The sequence below is a fragment of the Sorex fumeus genome, unplaced genomic scaffold (assembly GCF_029834395.1).
Source record: "Sorex fumeus unplaced genomic scaffold, SorFum_2.1 ptg000030l, whole genome shotgun sequence".
Taxonomy (NCBI): Eukaryota; Metazoa; Chordata; class Mammalia; order Eulipotyphla; family Soricidae; genus Sorex; species Sorex fumeus.
The window spans coordinates 10368560-10394289 of NW_026606087.1; the positions used below are offsets into that span (position 1 = coordinate 10368560).

At 38.0% G+C, this 25730-nt stretch overlaps 1 protein-coding gene across 1 annotated transcript; it reads right to left on the reverse strand.

The window, feature by feature from the left end:
• Positions 1 to 19639: 19639 nt before the first annotated feature.
• On the reverse strand, positions 19640 to 20581 carry LOC130025202 (olfactory receptor 491-like). Its single transcript, XM_056116148.1, has one exon. It carries the CDS (start codon positions 20579 to 20581, stop codon positions 19640 to 19642), a length of 942 nt encoding a protein of 313 aa, XP_055972123.1.
• Positions 20582 to 25730: the final 5149 nt, after the last annotated feature.

Genomic DNA, 25730 nt, shown 5'->3' on the forward strand with positions numbered 1-25730 from the left:
TCGCCACATCTGCGCCAGCATCGGTTGCATTTGTTCTTTTGAATGTGGGCCTGTCTCTGAGGTGTGAGATGTATCTCATTGTGGTTTTGATCTGCATCTCCCTGATGATTAATGATGTAGAGCATTTTCTCATGTGCTTTTTTGCCTTTTAGGCTTCCTTGAGAAAGTTTCTGTTCATTTCATTGCCCCATTTTTGGATGGGGTTGGATGTTTTCTTCTTGTGGAGTTTAACCAGTATTTTGTGTATCCTGGATATCAACCCCTTGTCAGATGTGTATTCGGTGAATATCCTTTCCCATTCTGTAGACTGTCTTTGTATTTTGGTCACTGTTTCTTTGGAGGTGCAGAAGCTTCTTAGTTTAAGATAGTCCCATTTATCTATCTCTGTTTTCACTTGCTCGGCCAGTGGCGTGGCATCTTTGAAGCTACCATTAGCTTCAATGTCATGGAGGGTTTTGCCAACTTTATCTTCAATGTACCTTAAGGTTTCTGGTCTGATGTTGAGGTCTTTAATCCATTTTGATCTTACTTTTGTACATGGTGTTAGGCAGAGTTCTGAGCCTATTTTTTTGCATGTAGCCGTCCAGTGATGCCAACACAATTTATTAAAGAGGCTTTCCTTACTCCACTTCACATTACTTGCACCTTTATCAAAGATTAGATGATCATATGATTGAGGGGAGATGTTAGTGTATTCAACCCTGTTCCACTGGTCTGCAGTTCTGCCTTTGTTCCAGTACCATGCTGTTTTAATTATTACTGCTTTGTAGTAGACTTTGAAGTTAGGGAGGTTGATTCCTCCCATTTTCTTTTTCCCAAGAATTGCTTTAGCTATTCGTGGGGGCTTATTGTTCCATATAAATTTCAGAAGTGTTTGCTCCATTTCTTTGAAGAATGTCATGGGTATCCTTATAGGGATTGCATTGAATTTATACAATGCTTTCGGTAGTATTGCCATTTTGACAATGTTAAGTCTCCCGGCCCATGAGCAGGGGATATCTTTCCATTTCCTCATGTCCTCTTTTATTTCCTGAAGTAGCGTTTTGTAGTTTTCTTTGTACAGGTCCTTTACTTCCTTAGTTAAGCTGATTCCTAGGTACTTGATTTTCTGGGGCACAATTGTGAACGGGATTGTTTTTTTCATGTTGCTTTCTTCTCTCTCACTGTTTGCGTATAGGAAAGCCATGGACTTTTGGGTATTGATTTTATAACCTGCAACTTTACTATATGAGTCTATTGTTTCTAGGAGTTCTTTGGTGGAGGTTATTGGGTTCTGTAAGTAGAGTATCATATCATCTGCGAATAGTGAGAGCTTGATTTCTTCCTTTCCTACCTGAATGCCCTTAATATCTTTTTCTAGCCTAATCGCTATTGCAAGTACTTCCAGTACTATATTGAACAGCAGTGGAGAGAGTGGGCATCCCTGTCTCGTCCCTGATCTTATAGGGAAGGCTCTCAGTTTTTCCCCATTGAGGATGATGCTTGCTGTAGGCTTGTGGTAGATGGCTTTAATTATGTTGAGGAAGGTCCCCTCTATACCCATTTTGGCTAGGGTTTTCATCATAAAGGGGTGCTGGATCTTGTCAAATGCTTTCTCTGCATCTATTGATATAATCATATGCTTTTTGTCTTTTCTTTTGTTGATATGATGGATTATGTTGATTGATTTTTGAATGTTAAACCATCCTTGCATCCCTGGGATGAATCCTACTTGGTCATGGTGTATGATCTTTTTGATGAGTAGTTGGATTCTATTTGCTAATAGTTTGTTGAGGATCTTTGCATCTGTGTTCATCAGGGATATCGGCCTGTAATTCTCTTTCTTTGTGGTATCTCTGTCTGCCTTTGGTATCAGTGTGATATTTGCTTCTTAGAAACTGTTCGGAAGTGTTTTTGATATTTCAATTTCGTGGAAAAGCTTAAAGAGCATTGGGAGTAAGTCCTCTTTAAAGATTTGGAAGAATTCACTAGTGAATCCATCCGGGCCAGGACTTTAGTGCTTGGGGAAACTTTCTATTACCATTTCAATTTCCTTGATGGTGGTAGGTCTGTTCAGGTATTCCAGGTCTTCTTGGTTCAGCCTTGGAATTCTGTAGGAGTCTAGGAATTTATCCATTTCCTCGAGGTTTTGATGTTCCGTGGCATAAAGCTTCTCAAAGTACTCCCTGAGGATCCTCTGAATTTCTGTGGTTTCTGTTGTAATGACCCCCTTTTCATTTCTGATTCGGTTTATTAGGGTTTTCTCTCTCCCTTTCTTTGTGAGTTTTGCTAGCGGCTTATCGATCTTGTTAATTTTCTCAAAGAACCAGCTTTTGGTTTCATTGATCTTTCGGATTGTTTTTTGGGTTTCCATCTCGTTAATCTCTGCTCTGAGTTTTATTATTTCCTTTCTCCTGTTCGGGTTGTGCTCCTTTTGTTGGTCCTTCTCCAAGTTCTTAAGCTGTGAGGTTAGTTTATTTATGTGGGCTCGCTCCTCTTTTCTGAGGAATGCTTGTAGAGCTATAAACTTTCCTCTTAACACAGCCTTTGCTGTGTCCCATAAGTTTTAGTAACTCATGTCCTCATTTTCATTTGTTTCTAGGAATCTTTTGATTTCCTCTTTAATTTCCTGTCTAAGCCACTCGTTGTTCAGTAGCGCACTGTTTAATTTCCAGGTGTTTGATTTAGTTTTCTGTTTTTGTGTGTGATTTACTTCTAATTTCAGCGCATTATGGTCTGAGAAGATTGTTGATACTATCTCTATCTTCTTAATTTTATGGAGGCATGTTTTGTGGCTCAGCATGTGGTCTATCTTGGAGAATGTTCCATGTACGCTTGAGAAGAATGTGTATTCAGCTTTTTGTGGATGAAGTGTCCTGTATATATCTACTAAGTCCCTTTCTTCCATTGTTTTCCTCAAATGAAGTATGTCCTTGCTAAGCTTGAGTCTGGTTGATCTATCAAGAGGTGACAAAGCAGTGTTGAAGTCTCCCACTAGTATTGTGTTGCTATTGATGTCTTTTTCCAAATCTATGAGTAGTTGTTTTAAGTACTTTGCTGGTCTCTCATTAGGTGCATATACATTTATTGTTGTAAGTTCTTCCTGTTGTACAGATCCTTTGATCAATAAGAAATGGCCTTCACTGTCTCTTATGACCTTCCTCACTCTGAAATCGATGTGGTCTGATATAAGGATGGCTACCCCAGCTTTCTTATGGGAGCTGTTTGCCTGTAGAATTGTTTTCCAGCCTTTGACTCTGAGTCTGTGTTTGCTTTGACTATTGAGATGTGTTTCTTGCAGGCAGCAGAATGTTGGGTTCAATTTTCTAATCCATCCTGCCACTCTATGTCTTTTAATTGGTGCGTTTAGCCCGTTGACATTGAGAGAGATTATTGTTATGGGATTTTGTCCCATTGTTCTGTTAAAATTTGGTGTATTTGAGGGGCCTTTCTTGCCTTAAAGTAGCCCATTTAATTGTTCTTGTAACCATGGTTTTGAGTCTATGAAGTTCCTGAGCTGTTGTTTGTCTGTGAAACTGTGTGTTGTTCCTTCTATTATGAATGAGAGTCTTGCTGGGAAATGTATTTTGGGGGAGGCATTTATTTCATTGAGTTTTTTCACTATGTCCCACCACTGTTTTCGGGCCATGAGGGTTTCATCAGAAAAATCAGCTGTGAATTTTAAGGATGCTCCTTTGTAAGAGATTTCTTTCTTCGATCTTGCTGCTTTCAGAATTTTGTCTCTGTCTAAGGTTTTGGTCATTTTGATCAGAATGTGTCTTGGGGTATTTTTATTTGAATTTCTTCTAGCTGGTACCCTTCGGGCCTCCTGAATGTGGTCACAAGTTTTCTTCAGCTCTGGAAACGTTGTAGCAATGATGTCTTTGACAGTTTCTTCTTCATCAAGGTTTTCTTCCTGTACCTCTGGGACTTTAATAATTCTTATGTTACCCCTCTTGGCTTCATCACGATCTTCTCTTGCCATCTGTTCCCGAATTGTGAGTCTCTTTTCCATTTTCTGCTCTTTTCTGGAGAGTCTCTGAACTTCCTGAGCTTATCTTTAAACTTTCCTTTGTACTTTACCTCTCATTGTCATAATTCCCAAAGTCAGGTTTGGTTACATATAAGTAAAAATTTCTAGAAATTCTGGACTTTGTATTTGAAATGAATTACTTTCTTTTCTATTTCCCTAACAGCCTCTTCATATTTTACTATAGAGCAATGCTCTTTAATTAATGGTCACAGAAAGACCATTAAATGCTATGTTCCTAATAATTGGGAGTTGATTGACTCTGAAATAAATTTAATCCTGGGCGTCCATCATACTTCCTTGACTCAGGCTTTGGTTGCCTTAGTTCCTAACACCTCACAAAGGGAGGTCCCACCTTGGGACCCAGGTCAAGCAGCAATGCTATCCCGACATTGAGATGGGACAGTCTAGAAAGCGTAAAATCATGGTCTAATGTAAGCCATTATGATTTAAGAGTCAGCACCCTCATGGAGAAGGACCAGCTGAATTGGCCTGAAGACTTAGTCTGGGATTTATGGTAAAATCCATGCTTGCTCTAGGAGCCCAGAGAACTAAAGTTTGGAATCTATATTTCTTACTGCATTTATCCAAATAACGTTAGCATTAATAAGAAATAAACTTAATTGTTTAATATGTACAACTAAGGGAAAGAGAAAAGCAATATAGATGTCCCTGGGAGACAGACTATCTCACTGAATTAATCTCCCTGAGAGAATTGCCTCTACTGAAATGTTTTACCTCTGTAAATAATCACACTTTCATGCAGTCTTATATCTTGAACCCATTCAGTTGTTCTATAGTATGCAAACAGCTTTGCATTAAACAGGACATTTTGACTTTCAGTCCATGGTCCTGTGTCTTTATTTATTTATTTATTTTGCTTTTTGGGTCACACCCGGCAATGCACAGGGGTTACTCCTTGCTCATGCACTCAGGAATTACTCCTGGAAGTACTCGGGTAACCATAAGAGATGTTGGGAATCAAACCTGGGTCGGCCGCGTTTAAGGCAAATGCCCTACCCACTATGCTATCACTCCAAACCCTCCCCGTCTCTTTGTTCTTCTGCTGGGGAGATCAAGGAGGCAGATCTCAGCCACTGAATGCATGCATTGTGCACCCACATCTTAAACTCACAGTAATGGAATACAGACTTACCTAAGAATCAGTCTAACTTAATTCACTTCCTCATACTAGTTTTAGAATCATCTCTCTCAGTGTCAGAGAGATATTACAAGTAAAGTGCTTTCCTTGCACATGGTGAATCTGTGTTAAGTGCTTGGCCCTGCACTGATCCCTGAACGCAGCTGGGAGCAAACCCTGAGCACATCTGGAAGTAGCTCAAACCTTTCCCCCACAAAAAATAGAATTCTTTTTCTCAACCAATGAAGACTCATTTGACGAATTGGGGTTTATACCAACAAAACAATGAAAACCAGTATTCATTGAGAAGTCACATATTGCCAAGAACTCATAATGTAAGAGTTTGCAGGGATTCACAATGTGTAATCTTTACAATGATTTTATAATTAGATTTTTTAATAAATTTTTACAATAAAGTTTATAATTTTGAGGAAAATTCCTCATTTTTAATCATAGAATTGAAACTGAGGAGTTCAAGCAACTTTGGTTGGTGCTTATGAACTTACATTGTTATTTTCCTACCTCCAGTGTTCATCATAGCATCCCCATTTTCTGTTCCTTTTCATTTCCGAACTTTCATCCTTCTGGAAAGTCCTTCACATCTTTCTCAGACCACAGGTCCCATTGTCCCATAAGTGAAAGCAGTTAAAGCCTCCAGGGGCAACCTCAATGAATGGAGGCTGGAATTCAGTGTATGAACAGGCTTCCCTCATTTCTCAGGTGGACAATTTTGGAAGACATTCTCTGGGCTCTTCCAATGTGTAAGATTCCCCATGGCTCACTTAGCAACAATCTTGATTATATAGTCAAGGAGCAGGACACCAATGGGAAAGATACTGTCTAAGGTTCTTTTGTTTTACATAAATGTCTGATATACAGGAAAGATGAAACGGCAAAGATTTGGTATTATGTAAACTGTCACTGTCCTCCCATTGTTCATCGATTTGGTAGCTTGTCAGGCTCTCCAAGAGGGGCAGAAGAATCGAACTCCAGTAGGCCATGTTGGCCACTTGCAAGGCAAACGCCCTACCTGCTGTGCTGTCACTCCAGCCTGATATTATGTAAAAGTATGTTGCATCCCTCTTAATTCCTTTTAAGCATGTATAAATAATTATAAATAAATTTATAATGTCTTATAAGTATAAAGATGTAAATTACCTATGGAAAAACTATAGCATAAAGGCAGATAGAAGGCAAATGAGAAAGTACTGTCTCAGGGTCTTTTTATTTTACATAAATTACTACACTATTAACTCTTGGTAAATTGATAAAATTTAGGAATATATTGTTGCCCTGAGGGCAACCACCAAAGCAATAGTTCCTAAACTTACTCTGTCTACATTGCTCTTCTCACAGTGCTCATCACAATAGCTAAGATATGGAATCAACCTAGATGCCCAACAACAGATGAGTAGATAATGGAAGTATGGTATAAATACACAATGGAATACTATAAAGCTGCAAGGAATGATGTAATCATGCATTTTTCTGCAACTTGGATGGAAGTGAAGAATTATATGTTAAGTGATTCAGAAGAAGACAGATAAATACGAGATGATCACACTTATCTGTGGTATATAGATGATTAACAGGAAATGGGAGTGCATGATCTTAAAAGGGGGATGCTCAGAGTACTCTTGACCCTTGAGCATAGAAATGAGGAAAGGAAAATATAGAAACCAAGGAGATAATAAGAAGAGATGGATGGTGTCAGGGGAAAGGCTCAAGTGTCTCAAGGACATCAGTAATGTAGAGATGAGGTATATGCATATACTGAAACTACAGAGCCAACAATAGTGTAGGAAAAAAATTCATGCCATAACAATCAACTTTAAAATTGTGCCTATCAAGGAGGGAAACTTGGGGTTGGAAAGACATCTAAGGACATTGGTAGAGGGAAACTGATACTGGTGATGTGATCGGTGTGAACATTGAATGTCTGCAACCCAGCTAAATCACTATGTAAATCATGGTGCCCTAGTATCTAACAGCAATGACAAAATTAAATAAAATTACCATTTATTGTGCTTAAAACACCAATAAAAATAAAAATAATTTAAACATTTCAATTATCTCAAAGAAAGCAGGAAAGTGGAAGAGAGAAATAATATAAAAAAATTTTTGATAGAACTAGTCACCACCCCTCCCAAACAGGTACACGCCAGGTCCCCACCCCCCAGCCCAACTGAGAGCACCCAAATCCAGCCACCACAGCCGGGACTCCGGCCTGGGGGGCATCTGCCTCCACTTCCGAAGCAAGCACCAGTACAACTAGTCGCAGCTGCTCCCCAACAGGTCTGTGGACTAGAATCTGGACTGGCTGGGGGCGTGGCCTCCTCAAAAGTGGGCATGGCCTCCTCAAAAGTGAGTGTTGCCTTATCTGGGGTGGGTGGCCACTCGCGGCTGCAGTTATATTCCCCACTCCCACCACTCTGAACTTTCATCCCAGGCTTTATCACCTAAATCTGTGGAAAAAATTCTGGCCACCTCAACTACAATACAACAATAATCCACTGGCCTACTCTAACTCTAACAAAAGACCAGTATGCAAAGAGCTGTACAAGCTCTTTTAATAAAGAGAACCTCCTCCAAAGCTTCACTAGATGCCTGTCATAAGCCAAAGAAAAATGCCTGAGAGGATTTTCAGACTCTAGAAAGGGAGAAGGTGACTGTCATCGATGGACCTTATCCAGAATCCTATCCCATGATAAGAGGGAATAGTACGAGTGAATTTCGTTTTATCACTAGACAACTAAAACAACATGAAGAAACAGTGAAAATCTCCACTCAAGGAGAAGACGAAGTAAAGAGTCCCAAACTTTCAACTGGCGTAATCCACAAATACGATCTCTGATAAAGAATTCTGAGATGAAATGCAGAGAATATTAAAGGATCTACCCAATGAATCAATGGAGGGGATATCCAGAAAACTAAAGGAAGAAATGAAAGAAACAATAGAACAGATAATCGAGAAAATACAGGAAGAAATGAGAGCAGAAATTAAAAAAGCTACAAAACGAAGTGTCACAAATAAAGGATTCGGTAGATGAAATTAAAAACTCAGTAAGTGCCCTTAGCAGTAGGATGAATACAGTTGAAGAAAGGATCAGTGAGCTTGAAGATGAGCAACAGAAATCCCATAGGGAGCAAGAAATGGGAAAAGACCTCAAAATGACTCTAAGGAGAATCAGAGACCTAGGGGATGCCGCCGAGAGGAACAACATTAGAATCATTGGAGTACCAAAAGGACAAGGAGGCAAGCCCAATGAAAATGCCACAGTCAAAGAAATCATTGCTGAAAAATTCCCAGAGTTAAAGATTGCAGAGATCCATATCCAAGGAGTCAGAAGGGTGCCAGCTAAAAGAGACCCTAATAAAAACACTCCAAGGTATATCATAGTCAGAACGATGGATGCTGTGGGCAGAGACTACAAGGAGCAAGGTCAAAGAAGGAAATCACATACAAAGGAGCACCCCTAAGATTCAAAGCAGACCTATCAGAGGAAACACTCCAAGCCCGAAGGTAATGGTGGGAATAGAGTGAAAAAACTCAATGAAATTAATGCCTTACCAAGAATACTTTATCCAGCTAAACTCTCACTCAAACTCGATGGAACAATACACCATTTTGTAGATAAACAATAGCTCAGTAATTTTATAGACTCAAAACCAAATGTAAAAGAAGGATTAAAGGGGCTCCTGTAAAATAAGAAGGAAAACACTTATAAATAAGAAGGAAAACACTTATATATACAACTAACATTTACAGAAAGATGGCATAAAACCCCATGACAATAATCTCTTTCAATGTCAATGGTCTAAATGCACCAATCAAGAGACACAGAGTGGCGAAATGGATCCAGAAACTGAAACCAACATTCTGCTGTCTAAAGAAACTCATCTGAACAATCAGAGCAAACACAGACTCAAAGTTAAAGGATGTAAAACAATCCTGCAAGCAAATAGCTTCCTCAAAAAAGCTGGGGTGGCCATACTAGTATCCAACAACATAAATTTCAGGTTGAGAAAGATTAGAAGGGACAGCAAAGGCCGTTTTCTATTTCTAAAGGGATACATAAAACAGGAAGAAATCACACTCTTAAATTTATAAGCATCTAATGAGGGACCAACTAAGTACTAAAAACAAGTGACTGAACCAGGAAGACTTGGGATACCTGAATAGACCCATTCATGTCAAGAAAATTGAAGTGGTAATCAAAATCTTCCCAAAAACAAAAGCCCAGGCCCAGACAGGTTCACTAGTGAATTCTTCCAAACATTTGAAGAAGACCTTTCGACAGTTTTTCTCAAGCTTTTCCAGGAAATTGAAAAAGCAGGAACCCTCCCAAACAGCTTCTATGAGGCACATATATCCCTAATACCTAAAGCAAACAAAGACACCACCAACAAAGAAAACTATAGGCTAATATCCCTGATGAACACAGATGCAAAGATTCTCAACAAAATATTAGCAAATAGAATCCAACAACTCATCAAAAAGGTCATACACCACGAACAAGTGGAATTCATCCCGGGCATGCAAGGATGGTTTAACATTCGGAAATCAATCAACATAATCCATAATATCAACCAAAGTAAAAATAAAAACCATATGATCATATCATTAGATGCAGAGAAAGCTTTTGACAAGATACAGCACCCATTTATCATGAAAACTCTTATCAAAATGGGTTTTGGAGGAACTTTCCTCAAGATAGTCAAAGCCATCTACAACAAACCCATGGCAAGCATTATCCTCAATGGGGAAAAACTAAAGGGTCTTTCCTCTAAGATCAGGGACAAGACAAGGATGCCCACTATCACCACTTTTGTTTAACATAGTACTGGAAGTACTTGTAATAGGCGTTAGGCAAGAAAAAGGCATTAAAGATATCCAGATAGGAAAGGAAAAAATCAAGCTCTCACTATTCACAGATGATATGATACTATATTTCTAGAATCCTAAATCCTCTACCAAGAAACTCCTAGAACAATAGCCTTGTACAGAAAAGTCACAGGCTATAAAATCAACGCCCATAAATCCATGGCCTTCCTATATTCAAATAATGAGAAAGAGGAAAGTGACATGAAAAAATAATCCCATTCACAATTGTGCCCCAGAAAATCAAATACCTCAGAATAAGCCTAACTAAAGAAGTAAAGGATCTCTACAATAAAAACTACAAAACGCTACTCCATGAAATAAAAGAGGACACGAGAAAATTGAAACATATCCCCTGCTCATGGATAGGAAGAATCAACATCATCAAAATGGCAATACTCCCGAAAGCATTATACAGATTCAATACGATCCCTATAAAGATACCCATGAAATTCTTCAAAGAAATAGATCAAGGGCTCCTGAAATTTATAGAGAACAACAAAAGCCCACGAATAGCTAACGCAATTCTTGGGAAAATGACATGGGGAGGCATCACCCTCCCCAACCTCAGACTCTACTACAAAGAGGTAATAATAAAACCAGCATGGTGCTGGAACAAAGCAAGGGTCACGGACCAATGGAACAGATTGGAATATTCGTACAAACAACCCCAAATATATGAACATATAAACTTTGATAAGGGTGCAAGAAATGTGAAGTGGAATAAGGAAAGCCTCTTCAACAAATGGTGCTGGCATAACTAGACAACCACATGCAAAAACATGGGATTAGACTTTGACTAACCCCATGCACAAAAGTCAGATCAAAGTGGATTAAAGATCTCAACATCAGGCCAAAATCCATAAGATACATTGAAGACAAGGTCGGCAAAACCCTCCAGGGTATTGAGGCTAATGGTATCTTCAAAGACGACACTCCACTGACCAACCAAGTGGAAACAGAGGTAAACAAATGAGACTATCTTAAATTAAGAAGCTTCTTCACCTCAAAAGATATAATAACCAGAATACAAAGACAATCTACAGAATGGTAAAGGATATTTACCAAAACCCATCTGATAAAGGGTTGATATCAAGGATATACAAAGCACTGGTTGAACTCTACAAGAAGAAAACATCTAACCCCATCAAAAAATGCGGTAATGAAATGAACAGAAACTTTCCCAAAGAAGAAATTTGAATGGCTCTACACCACTAATCAGGGAGATGCAGATCAAAACAACAATTAGATACCAACTCACACTACAGAGAATGGCCCACATCCAAAAGAACAAAAGCAACTGGTGTTGGCGTGGATGTGGCGAGAAAGGGGCTCTCCTTCACTGCTGGTGGGAATGCCGACTGGTTCAGCCCTTTTGGAAAACAGTATGGACGATTTTTAAAAAATTAGAAATTGAGCTCCCATTTGCCCAGCAATACCACTCCTGGGAATATATCCTGGGGAGGCAAAAAAATTACAGTGGAAATGACATCTGCACTTCTATGTTCATTGCTGCACTATTCACAATAGCCAAAATCTGGAAAAGAAAACCGAGTGCCCAAGAACAGATAACTGGTTAAAGAAACTTTGGTACATCTACACAATGGAGTGCTATGCAGCTGTTAGAAAAGATGAAGTCATGAAATTTACATACTAGTGGTACTACATGGAAAGTATCATGCTGAGCAAAATGAGTCAGAAAGAGAGGGACAGACATAGAAAGATTGCATTCATCTGGGGAATATAACGTAACAAATTGGGAGGCTAACACCCAAAAATAGCCGAGATTAGTACCAGGAGTTTTGCTCCATGGCTTGGAGGCCAGCCTCACTTGCTGAGGGAGAAGGCAGCTCAGATAGAGAGGGAAGCACCAAGTAAAGGGTGCTAGGAGGACCCTCCCAGGATGAAAGATGCATGCTGAAAATAGACTACAGACCGAACATGATAGCCATTCAATGCCTCTTTTGCAAACCACAGACCCAAAAGGAGAGAGAGTACAAAAGGGAATGCCCTGTCACAGGCATGGAATTGGATGCGGGGGGTGGGTGGGGCGGGAGAGGTGAGAGGGTGAGAGTGATGCTGGGAGCATTGGAGGTGGGGAATGGGCACTGATGGAGGGATGGGTACTCCATCATTGTATAACTGAAACCCAAGCACAAAAATTTCTAAGTCTACAACTGTACCTCATGGTGTTTCACTAATAAAAATTAAATAAATAAATAAATAAAAATTTAATAAAGAAAATCTATGAAAATCAGCTAATTTTATTGTTAGTGTAACATGTGGAATGGTTTGGGGCCAGAATTGTACCTCAGTATCCAGTGCTTTCCTGGTATGTGGTAAGACCCTGGGTTCACACACCACAAAATTTAATGAAAAAACATAAGATAGCCCAAACTCATCACTTTTATTCAATATCACACTGGATGTTCCAAATATTAAGACAATCAGAAGTAAAACTCATAAATTTGAAACATCTACACCAGCATTTATACCAAAAATCTGAATAACACATATAAGGACTAGTTTCAAAGACTGGAGAATGCAAATATAATACACTAAATAACAATATTTATATGTTAACAGAAAGCAAAATAATAACCTTTATATTATGGCATAACAGTGTGTATTTACATATAAATCAATAGAAATCCATGTAACATTGCTTCACTTAATGGTGAGAGAAAACTTTAAGAAATAATGCAATTTATATATACAATGTTAATAAACTAGAAGATCCAATATTGCTAAAGTACAATTTTTTCAAAAAGTGATCAATAGATTTAATGCAATATAAGTGAAACTCTACAAGAATTTTTTTATACAAAGAGACAAGCTGATTTTCTGTAGTTTGCAACTACTTTTAATAGTGAAAATGACTTTTAAAAATTAAAAATGTTGTAGAATTTATACCACAAACTTCAAGATTTATCAAGACACTGAAGTATTAAAATAGCATGGCTCTGATGAAATAATAGACATGAATCTATTCTAAATCTAATCTAATCTAAACATAAAAATCAAAATTAAAACCAGATATGCACTATATATATATTCATTTATATCTATTTTTATATATCCATATATATTTCATTTATATGTGGGTATACATATATTAATCTATTTTGAATTAATATTAATGCAATTTATGTATAAAAAATTCTCAGTATCCAGTACTTCAAAATTTTATAGAATTTTTTAATTTATACTCACAGAATTTATACTCACAGCTTCACAGTAAGTTTCATGCCTGGTAAAATGTAGTTAAAGTACAAAACTACAATCCACAACAGATAATAAATGTGATATATTTGACTTTAGCTACAATTTAAGCTATTTATTGTTCAAAATAAATTTTCTAGGACACTGAAAATGAAAACGTTTGCAATATGTATAAAAATTTGTAACTATATTTACTATATTTAAAATTCTTAAAACTAATTTCCATAATGAGAGTGCTTTCAACAAATGTATCCAATAAAATGCATAGAAATATTCAATAAGGGTCAAAGAGTGGTTTAGCATATGTCTAGAATATGTGAGACCCTGACTTTAGTCCTTGGCACTGCATAGTCATTGTGAATTGCTCCATGTGGCTCCCAGCTCCAGAGCACTGTATCCTTAGGATCAACAAGTATATGGGAAGATGTTTAATACCACGAATCATTTGGGAAATAGAAATTTAAATCACAAAAATTTCTATTAAGCAATAGGTAGAAGAGATCAAATTTTATGAGGGAAGGGGGTAAAGGAGAGACTTTGCTGTAGCACAAAGGTTCAGCCTTGAAGATTCAGCTAGCTTCTCAAAGACAGTTCAATAGTGGGTTTAACTGAATAGACACTGAATAGACAATGAAGACATATAGGTGGTCAACAGTATGTGAAAGTAAGAAGGTTCTAATATAAAAAAAGAAAAAGAATAGCATGTGTTATCATCATTGAAGAAAAGATCTTAGAAGGCAGAGTTTTTTAAAATGAAAAAAATTGAAGATATTTAATGAATAGTAGAAGAGAGATAACTACAAGTTCCTGAAGGAGAAATAAAAGAGAAAGGGAATGAATGATGGAAGAGATAATAGATAGGTGATTGCATACTGTGGCATAAGGAACTCCTAAGGTAATGCTACCAAGATGGCATTCAGTGTGACAGGGATCAAACTTGTGGCTTCACACCTGCAAGACAGGCACTTTATAACCAAGTAACTAAGGTAAAAACCCAACAGGTTTTTTTTAGCTCTCTTCTTCTCTCTAGTTTGTGGGCTTAGTAAGACTGAAATAGAAAATAAAATCAGCAGTCATCTCAAGTCTAATTGTTCCCTTAGTTTTATCAGCAAATTCTATTTAATTTTCATGGATAATTTCATGGGTAATAGAATGAAACTATAAACTTGGCATAAATTTAAAAATATTTTCACATGTACCAATGAAAAGACTCCTCAGACTTCTTAAAGATATGTAAAATTAAGCCATAGAAACAAATAATTCATAGGTCTTTGCAGTATTTTATCTAATAGCAGGTTTCATTTATTTGTGATTTTTGAACACTTGATTTATGAAATAAAAACACTATGATTCATTTTTTGTCTTTTAATACATATTCTATGATAGTTCTGAGTCATTATGTGTGAAATTTAAATACCCTGCTGTTGAGACATACAGAAAGACTCTAAAACTACATAGAAAATGGTGAACTTTCAAGTCATAACATGCCAATGTGCTAGGCATCCAAGTAAAATCATGCTGGATTGTAAACATACCAAGATGCCACTTGAATACCACTGTGACACTTAATAATTCTATGTGAAACAGAAGAAATGCTGAGCCAAACCCAGTCTGAATTCCACACTCAAAAATAATACTGTATAATAAAATGACTATCTTTGAAGGCACTGATGTGTTAGTGATTTGGTATCAGCCATAATAGACAAGAATATCACTTTTCCTTGGTTAATACATGATATCCCATTTACATTTATTACCAGCTCCCCGTGACATATTCGATATGCCAAACACAGTAACAATAAGTCTCACGATGGAGATGTTACTGGGCCCGCTCGAGCAAATCGATGAACAACGGGAGGACCGTGATACCCGTGATACCAAGTAAATATAAATTAAAACTTTCAGAGTGTTTCTCAATTCACTGTATTTAAAAACACACACTAATATAGGTGCACTAAAACTTTATCTAGATTATAGTTTAACTAGTCTGCAATTTCTCTCAAACACACTTGCGATTACTTTGGTTATTCCCCATAAGATCTTTACTATTTACCTCTAGATCCCTTCTTTCCCTCCTGTATTCTATTCATACAACAACCACAGTGACTTTATTTTTTTTCACTACATAAGCTTTATTATTGTTTTAAATTTTTATTAGTGAAACACCATGAGGTACGGTTGTAGACTTAGAAATTTCTGTGCTTGGATTTCAATTATACAATGATCAAATACCCATCCCTCCACCAGTGCCCATTTGCCACCACCACTACAGGTCCCAGTATACCTCCCACTCCTCCATCCCCCCATCCAACCCTGCCTCTGTGGCAGGGCATTCCCTTTTGTTCTCTCTCTCCTTTTGGGTGTTGTGGATTGCAAAAGAGGCATTGAGTGGCAATCATGTTTGGTCTATAGTCTACTTTCAGCATGCTTCTCCCATCCTGGGAAGATCCTCCCAACACCCTTTATTTGGTACTCCCTTCTCTAGCTGAGCTCCCTTTTCCCCTAGCATGTGTGACTGCCCTCCAAGCCATGGAGCAAAACTCCTGGTACTAATCTCGGCTCTTGGGTGTTAGTTTCCTATTTTGTTACTTTATGTTTCCCAGATGAATGCAATCTTTCTATGTCTATCCCTCTCTTTCTGACTCATTTCGCTTAGCATGATACTTTCCATGTAGTACCACTTTAATGTAAATTTCATGACTTCATTTTTTCTAACAGGTGCACAGTACTCCATTGTGTAAATGTACCAAAGTTTATAACCAGTCATCTTTTCTCGGGCACTCAGATTTCTTCCAGATTCTGGCTATTGTAAAGAGTGCTGAAATGAACAAGTAAGTGCAGATGTCCACGGTGACTTTAAAAACATATTTTTGATAGATTAGACCTATCAGAAAAAAATGGTACTTCATTCCTTTTAGAATAAAACCCCTTATTTCTTCCATGACCTCCATAATGTTCCATAATAATCTAATTTAGGAGGGTGGCACACTTCAGGTTCATGGTAATTGATACTCTAGCCCTGGTACTCTTCTGGATCTTGTGATATAGAGCTCTGCATTTGTTCGTTTACAATCCTTTATTGCCTTATAATACTTTTATAATGATATAGAAGTTGGACACCTTCAGTGTGTCCATGAGTTCTGTGAGTCAATCAAATAAATCATAAAATCTTAATGGAAGAGTGGATACTGTTCACTTCCTATCCAAGTTGTACAGCAGAACTGTAGGTAGCCTGAGCATCTGTTACCTACAATTAGTGTCTGAGGTGAGGGCACTCCTGTGCAACTGAGTCCTTAAACCTGTGAAATATGGCACTACCTTCATGAAGTTAGTGTTACAATAAATTGATATTCATATATTTATAAAAATTTGCCTAATAATTACTGGTATAGGGAGGGATGTGTGTGTAGAATACCAAATCTTTGATGTCAGAAATATTATGGGTAGAAAAAAATTTCCTTACCAATTATTTAGTAATTTTCAAGTAGCATGCTTGTTATCTTTTTGTCTTTCTTCTATATTTTTCACCTAAAAATTGCAGTAATAGGGCTGGAGTGATAGTACAGCAGGTAGGGTACTTGCCTTGAATGCTGACCCAGGTTTGGTCCTTGGCAACCTTTGTGGTCCCCTAAGACTGACAGGAATGATCTCTGAATGCAGAGCCAGAGCTGAGTCCTGAGCACAGCCTGGTGTGATCCAAAAACAAACTAAAATTTCTGTAATATTCACAATCATGATCATCCTGTTGTGATCATTCATCGATTTCCTCTAGCAGGCACCAGTAATGTCTCCTTCTTTCTAGCCCTGAGGTTTTAAAAGAGCCATTTTAATGCTCTTTCGGGATTAGGAGAATGATACCCATCATTGTTACTGGTATTTGGCATATTGAGTATGACATGGGAAGTTTGCCAGACTCTGCTGTGCAGGCAGGATACTTTTGGTAGCCTGCCAGGTTCTCCAAAGTAAAAATAAGATAATAAGATGTCGCGTGGCCGCAAATGTGGCCGTGCGCTTCCGGGAACTGGGTTTTATAGTCTCTGCATCTTGGCTGCTGATGGGACCAACCTGGTGCTGGCGGTAGCTGATGGGTGTGACGCCAACCTACTGGAAGATGGGGGGGGGGTCTGGTTGGAGAAGGCCCAGTCCCAATCTGAGTAGGCTTGGAGACCTCAGCCCTGGGACCTGCATGCCTGGGTTCCTCTGCCAGCTCTTTCAAGCATGAGGCCCGTCCGGACGTGTGGAGAGTGGTCCCAGCATGGCCATGGCTGGCTCCGGGGGTCCTCAGCTGCTGGGGCTCTACTTGGGGTGGGAGGGAGAGAAACTCAACCCTCCCCCCTCCAAGGGGCCCCGGTGAGGACAGCCAGGCGTGGGGGCAGGAGACTGCACTGATCTCAGGGAGCTGGGTTTTATAGTCTCTGCGTCTTGGCCGTTGATGGGACCAATCTGGTGCTGGCAGCAACTAGTGGGTGTGACGCCTATCTACTGGAAGATGGGGCGTCTAGTTATAATATTATACTCACAATTTACTTATTATGAATATTTTTCCATTTATTTCAATATCCTCACTTCTCAAACCTCATAGTGTTGAGACAAGAACTTATGATCTGTCTTGCTTTCAGATACTCAGTTGTCTCCCTGTTGCTTGTGTTGGTAGGTACCATACTACAGAAAATTTCTTCTTTCTCCTTTTGTTTTTATGTACTTACTTTACCTTTACATCTAGTTAAGCCACTCTTATGTTCTCCTGGCTCTTCACTCAGGAATTACTCCTGGCGGTGTTGGGAATAGAACTCGGGTGGACCGTGTGCAAGGAAAATGCCCTACCTGCTGTGCTATCACTCCAGCCCCATGATTTTTCCAAGGTGTAAATCACTCTCTTTCCCACCACTGTCCTTACACTATAATCAGTCACCTCTGGGGTGTCTTCTTAAAGGAGGCCAGGTAATTCTCTGAAACATCAAAGCCCTGGCAGACTCATCCATGCTTCATCCACACCACAACACTTCCATCACTCCACGGACCCAACTCCATGATTTCACTAATAATCTCTGCAGAGACACAAAAAGGAGAAAATTCAAAGATCTTAGTGTTCAGACTGAGACGGGGGTCTTCTCAGAGTTGGGGAGGGCAGCCACTCACGCCCACCCAGTACTTTCAGAAGTTCTGGCAACCATGCCTACATCCACGACCATGTCCAGCCATTGATCTAGTTCTGTAGATCCTGAAGTTTCTGGACCACCAGACTACATACAAGGTGTGAAAGATCCCTAAATTTTACATACTGAGATTCCAATAAGAGCACACTAAATTAGACGAGAAAGTAACATAGAAACCAATTAAACTCAACAAAAACAATAACACAAAGACTCAACAAGCAACAAACATCTTATCCTCAGAGATTAACAACTCTGTGGTGAGATATAACCATTTTCACAGGTTTTCTTTCACTGAAGTATTTTTTATATTTTCATTGGCCATTTAGTTGTAGCAAACAATATAAAAGAATATCGTGAGTGCCTGCTATGGGGGCAGGCTTGGGGAGGGGTTGGGAAAATGGGGACAAAGGTGAAGAGAAGGTCATTCTGGTGGTGGGATTGATGTTGGAACATCTAACACCCATTACAACTGAATTAAAAACAAACTTATAAACCATGGAGTTAAAATATTTTATTTTTCAAAATTGATTGCCTTTTGTAAATTCTCTTAAGTAACAAACACTGCTAAAATCAATAGATGAACATTGTAGTATATAGATTAAGGGCATGCAAATAAAAGAATTATCTTTAGATAACCAAGATCGATCTTGAGTCCACATCCCTCCAAACTATTGAATATCTGCCAAACTCAGTATTCTCATATTTATATTGTGTTAAATTTTCACATCAGCATCATAAGATTTCAGCAAAATTTAAATAGAGAAACATAATGTATTGACTTAAAGCTTTTAAGAATTAAACACTGGTCCCACTTCCTAGATGTGTGTAATTTGCAATCTACTTAAAGTGTCTATATCTAGGTGATTTGTTTGTAAAATAGAAATAAATTACTGCTTCACATAGTTTTTATGTACAAAATGTGTTCAGAATATTGTCTAAGGGGACCAGAGAGATAGAAGAATGGGAAAAGCACTTGTCTTGCTTGCTGCCAACCAGAGTTCAATTCCCAGTACCCCACATGGTCCTCCAATCCCTACCAGGAATAACCCCTAAACACAAATCCATGCATATACACTGAGCACTAATCAGCGTGGCCAAAATACTATTTGATAATCAATTAAATTATAAAAATAAATGTCTTTGGAACTTAAAAACGTACGTGAACAATCCCCTCTGTGGCACTGCCTAAGAAAATCTTTATAGTATAACTGAAATACTAAGAATAGGGATTAAGAAAGTATCCCAACAGTTGATTTTCTCAGGGCCTCCTTTACATCTTTGTTCCTCAAACTATAAATTAATGGGTTCAACATGGGAATCACCACAGTATAGAACAAAGAGATCACTTTATTCTGCTCAGTTGAGTAACTGGATTTAGGCATGACATAAATGAAGAAAATAGTCCCGTAGTAGAGAGTCACTGCAGTGAGGTGGGAGGTGCAGGTGGAGAAAGCTTTCTGGCGCCCTTCCTTGGAGCGCATCTTCAGGACTGTGATGAGGATGAAGACATAAGAGAGGGATATGACACACACTGTAGACATAATAACAAGTCCAGAAGAGATAGAAGGGATAATTCCTATAAGCGAGATATCTGAGCAGGACAGTTTTAACAATGGGGAGAAATCACAGAAGAAGTGATTTACCTCATTTGGCCCACAGAAAGACACACTTAATATACAACCAGTAAATGTCCAAGCATTTATGCATCCACATATGTAAGAGGCTCCCAATAATATGGTACAAACTTTAGGGGACATATGGGTGGAATAGAGCAGGGGGGAGCAGATGGCCACATAGCGATCGTAGGCCATGGCAGCCAGCAGAAAACATTCAGTTGTTCCAAAGGAGACTACAGAACATAGCTGAGATTTACATCCAGCAGCAGGGAGAGACATTCTGAATTTAAGGAAACCTATAAGCATTATTGGTGTGACTGATGTGGAAAACCCAATGTCCACAAAGGCCAAATGACTGAGAAAGAGGTACATGGGGGTTTGCAGTTGGGAACAGCTTCTTATTAAAGTAATTATGCTGATATTGCCTGTTAAAGTTACAGTATAGATACCTAGAAATATCACAAACAGAATGATTCCAAGTGTAAGATCTTGTGTTAACCCCAAAAGGATGAATTCTGTCACACTGGTGTGATTTTCGACCCCCATCTCCTCCATGCAAGCTTCCTGTTGAAGAAATATGAATATTCCTTTTTAATACATTTTTCCACACATTACTAATTTTCTTTAGTTATTCTTCAGATTTATTCACAGTGATTTATTCTTCTGTCCAGCTTATAAATAGTATACTCTGGAATCTATTAGGTGTACTTTATTTGCACAAAAGGAGAATGATTCAAACTTTATATTTGTTATATTAATTTATCTAATATTACTTTAGACCCTTATTTGAACTCTCTCTCCAAGTATATATTTATGGGTCCAGTAAATCCCACAAATCTCTCAAATTAAGTCCTTCCTACATGATCATTTCCCTCTTTGTTGTACTTATATCTTCCCTCCCAATCTCCCTTCCTGTTCCCTTATAGTTTACAATGTAATTTTCAAAATGATTTCCTGACAAAATAAAAGGTATATAATAGAGGAAAGGAAAAGGTATATAATAGAGGGTAAAAGGTATAATAGAAAGTAAATGATATATAATAGAGGGAGTAGTGATAGCACAGCAGGTGGGGCATTTGCCTTGCACGCGGCCAAACCTGTTCGATTCCTTCATCCCTCTCGGAGAGCCCAGCAAGCTACTGAGAGTATTCCGTCTGCTCAGTAGAGCCTCGGGTCGGCCACAGCGGGTAGGGCGTTCGCCTTACACGCGGCCAACATGGCCGACCCGAGTTCGATTCCTCCGCCCCTCTCGGAGAGCCCAGCAAGCTACCGAGAGTATTCGATATGCCAGACACAGTAACAACAAAGTCTCCAATGGAGACGTTACTGGGCCCGCTCGAGCAAATCGACGATCAACGGGAGGGCCTTTACCTTTTACCTTACCAGTAGAGCCTAGGAAGCTCCCCGTGGCATATTCAATATTCCAAAAACAGTTACAACAAGTCTCACAATTGAGACGTTACTGATGCCCTCTCGAGCAAATTGATGAACAACGGGAGGACAGTGCTACAGTGCTTCATTTTCTTTCTTAGGCCTTTATGCCAAAAGCTAACCTCTTTGACACAAACTGAATACTCGATACATCATCTATATGTGATACTTTGCTTGTTTCTCAAGACAGTCTATCCAACACTTACACATACCAACCTTCCTGACCAGAATCCTTTCAATGTATTTCATTCCCTCTAACACTTGCTTCTCTTTTTCTCCAGCTAACATGTCTCCAACTGCCCCCACCATTACCCTAGGTAATATTTGCTCTCCCTGAAAAATTCCTTCCTATCCAAAGAGTTCCTTCACTTCTCAGAGTTAATCAAAAGAAACTTTCCTGTGTATTAAACTTTCCTTTGATGATGTTAGACTTGTCATTCATTTATATTTGATTGTGGGTTTTGTTGTTTGCTTATTTAAATTTTGATCTCCCTAGTTCAGTACAGGGCTGGAGGGATAGCACAGCGGTAGGGCCTTGCACACGACCAACTTGGCTGACCTGAGTTCGATTCCTCCGCCCCTCTCTGAGACCCCGGCAAGCTACCAAGAGTATCTGGCCCTCACGGCAAAGCCTGGCAAGCTACCTGTGATGTATTCGATATGCCAAACACTGTAACAACAAAGTCTCACAATGGTGACATTACTGGGCCCGGTATAGCAAATTGATGAACAATGGAAGGACAGTGCTACAGTGCTAGTTCAGTACATTATATGCCTCTCAGAGAGCCCAGCAAGCTACCGAGAGTATCTCACCCACACAGGCAGAGCCTGGTAAGCTCCCCATGGTGAGATACAAAAACCAGTAACAACAACAGGTCTCATTCCCCTGACCCTAAAAGAGCCTTAAATCGTTGGGAAAAGATGAGTAAGAAGAGGCTGCTAAAATCGCAGGGCTGTGAGGAATAGAGAAGTTACTTGTGCCCGCTCAAGTAAATTAATGAGCAACATGATGACAGTGATGACAGTGATACAGTGAATTCAGTACATATTCTTAAAATTATGTGTGTGGTCTTGTGGGAAAAATAACTTGTATTTGAGAATAAAATGTACTGAAAAACAACTTATTAAAAAATGAATAATAAAGCTTAGGAGATGAAAGAACTGGAACACATAACTTGCAAATGCTAGGCATTTAACATAATCACCTGGACATTTCCCCTGAGTATGACTACATCTAATTCTGGTAGCTCCAAGCACTGTTGTGGTGGCCCTGGTAGCCTCCAGAATCCAAGGGCTTGTGTAGCTCTGCATTTCTGGATCTGTGCACTGAATTATCAGGCCATCACTAACTTATTTGATATAGCCAAGAGTGAACAGTGCTTTGGAAGCCCAAAATTAAAGAAAAATGAAATTAATGAAGGAGTACTGTAATGAAGAATGTGGGTAGAGTTTTCCAAACAGCCTATTTCTCCCTTCCTAGCGAACAAAATCAAAAACATTATTCAAAGATTCTTTATATATCTGCTATCTGTAAGTGAGAAAAAAAGAAAGGCACATTCTCTAAATTATATCCTAGTTAGTACAGCCCCACTAAATTGGAGGTGCTGTTTTCTACTCAGGGAAATAATGGTCTAGAGAGCACAGGTTATATAAATAGAAAGACTGCTATTATTATTAGTATAGTCATATGGAGAAAGACAAATACCTTATTATTTATTCATATAATGAGATGGGATAAAAAAAAGTCTTTGAAACTATATAATAACCATATAGTGGTTATCAGATGTAAAGGGGGAGAAGGCTAAGAACTTTAGGTAAAATGCTTTATTAGTAAAAAGATTCAATTAATTTAACTTTTAGGCAGTTAATACTATGTACGATATACATGTGAATACATAATGATTCATATGTAAAATTTTGATAGGTTACAATACCATAAAGTGTGTTTAAGTAATATAAAGTGATGAATTATTTTGCCTCTAAATGAATATTATATATCCATGATAAGAATCAATAAAATATGAAAAATAAAAATCTTACTTAAATCTGGCTAGTACACTGTCCAGTTATAATAAGTTCAATAAAATATTTCCCAGTATTTTTTTCCTTTGCTTATATTTATATATATATAGCTTTTGTAAAATTAGATAAAATTTCATTATTGTTATTTTTGTTTTATATTTCATTTTTAAAAGCTTTTTTAAATTTAATCACTGTGAGATAGATAATTACAAAGCTGTTCATGATTAGGTTTCAGTCATACAGTGTTTCAACACCCTTCCTTTCTCCAGTGTACATTTCCCAGCACCGGTGCCCCCAATTTCCCTCCCATCACCCCCTATGCAATCTGCCTCAATGACAGGAACTTTTCTTCTTCTTTTCTCTCTCTCTCTCTCTCTCTCTCTCACACACACACACACACACACACAGACAGACACACACACACACACATACACACACACACACATACACACACACACAAATCTCTTCCTCTCTCCCCTTCTTTTGGATCTTGTGGTTATTTTGTATTTCAACGTAATATGTTCATCACTTTAAAACTTTTAAAAAAACCATACTTTTTCTGTGATCTCAGAACAATTAATTTAGTTGATAATTCCATTGATTTTATAAATTCTTCTGTTCACAATTTTTTACTATCAAAAAAGTGATTGTATAACTTGGGAGGCTGATACAACAAATTATGGTGGATTTACAAAGTTAACCCATTCCTACATATTTTTCTTAAAATGGATATTGTGTGTGGTACAACAAATGTATCTTATTTTCAATAGTTAAAATATTCAGTTTCTCATTCTTTTGTCATTGGTTTAGTTCTTTGAGAAAACAGCACTATAAAATAATAATAAACTATATATTTCAGACATCATACAATTTAAAACTTGTCAGAGACCATAAATACATTTCAGGATTTAAGTCACTTGCCTTTTATATACTCAACTCTGGTTTGTGCTCTGGCATCACTTGTGAACCCTTGAACACTGCAGGGAATGATCCCTGAATACAAAGTGAGGAGTAGCCCTTGAGCACACAGGAGTGGCCCCAAAGCAAAACAAAACAATTTTTAAGATTGGTTTTAATCGTCTAAAAATTTCACTTGTAAACTTTTTCTTTCCATTATCCTCTACTAAGTAAGTGGAGTTCCTATAGGCAAATATGTTTTTTAAAGCATTAAATTTTTTACCAATATTTTGTCTTGCGTGCAGCAAGCCTGGCTGAGTCGGGTTCGTTTCCTCTGCCCCCTTGGAGAGCACAGCAAGCTACCAAGAGTATCTCACCCGCGTGGCAAAGCCTGGCAAGCTATCCCGACATATTTAACATGCCAAACACAGTAACAAGTCTCAAAAAATGGAGACATTACTGGGCCCACTCGAGCAAATTGGTGAACAATGGGAGGACAGTGACAGTGACAGTGTCCAATATTTTATCTTTACTTACAACTAAAGAAACATTTTTAAATAATTTCAATAATTTCTCACAATTTATTTTAATATGAAGATATATGTAAGTTGTATTGCATATTTGTAATTATATTATATTTTATTTACATTTTCTCTAATTTTATTGTAAAATATTTGCCAGTATCACAGCACTTGTCATAGCTGAAATGATGACTAGACAGTGTTAAACCTTTTATCATAATATTCATGGAACATCTCAACCTATCTCTATTTTAATTCTCTACAACTGCTCCTTTGAAACCTCTCTGCACCTGAGTCATATTAAATTAATGTTCTGATTTACTGGATCTAATTTCATGGAAAGAATTGCCAAGAATATCAGTGACAAATATTAGTGCAGATTATATTCAAAATGCCTTAATTTCTTTAAAATTAACATCATACATAAAAAAGCAAATCAATTTTCCCTTTCTTTCCTCATAATAATTATTAATAATAATGTAAATAATAAGAATAAACTCTAATAATATTAGAATTCTTCATTTTCCATCTCACTTTTGCCTTCTTGAATCAGGGACTCGAACTCTTACTCATTTTAACTTGTTCTTTAATTTATGGGTTACTGAAGATGGTTGAAGACTGTATTCATTAGCCAATCTGAAGTTTTAAGGTAGTTTCTTTCTGATTTTTTTTTCAGAGTTAAGGTATACAAGATTACCTGTAGTTGGGCTGCTGCAGATGATCTAAACTATTCAAGGAAGTCCTGGACACTCTGGTTGAGAGCCCAGGCCTACTCTTCTGTATATTCTTCTCAGTATATCTTATACTGAGATCTCCATTTACATGAGTCAAAA

What these genes read in the sequence shown, in the direction of transcription:
- LOC130025202 (XM_056116148.1), bottom strand. Translation starts at nt 20,581, where the DNA reads ATGGAGGAGATGGGGGTCGAAAATCACACCAGTGTGACAGAATTCATC.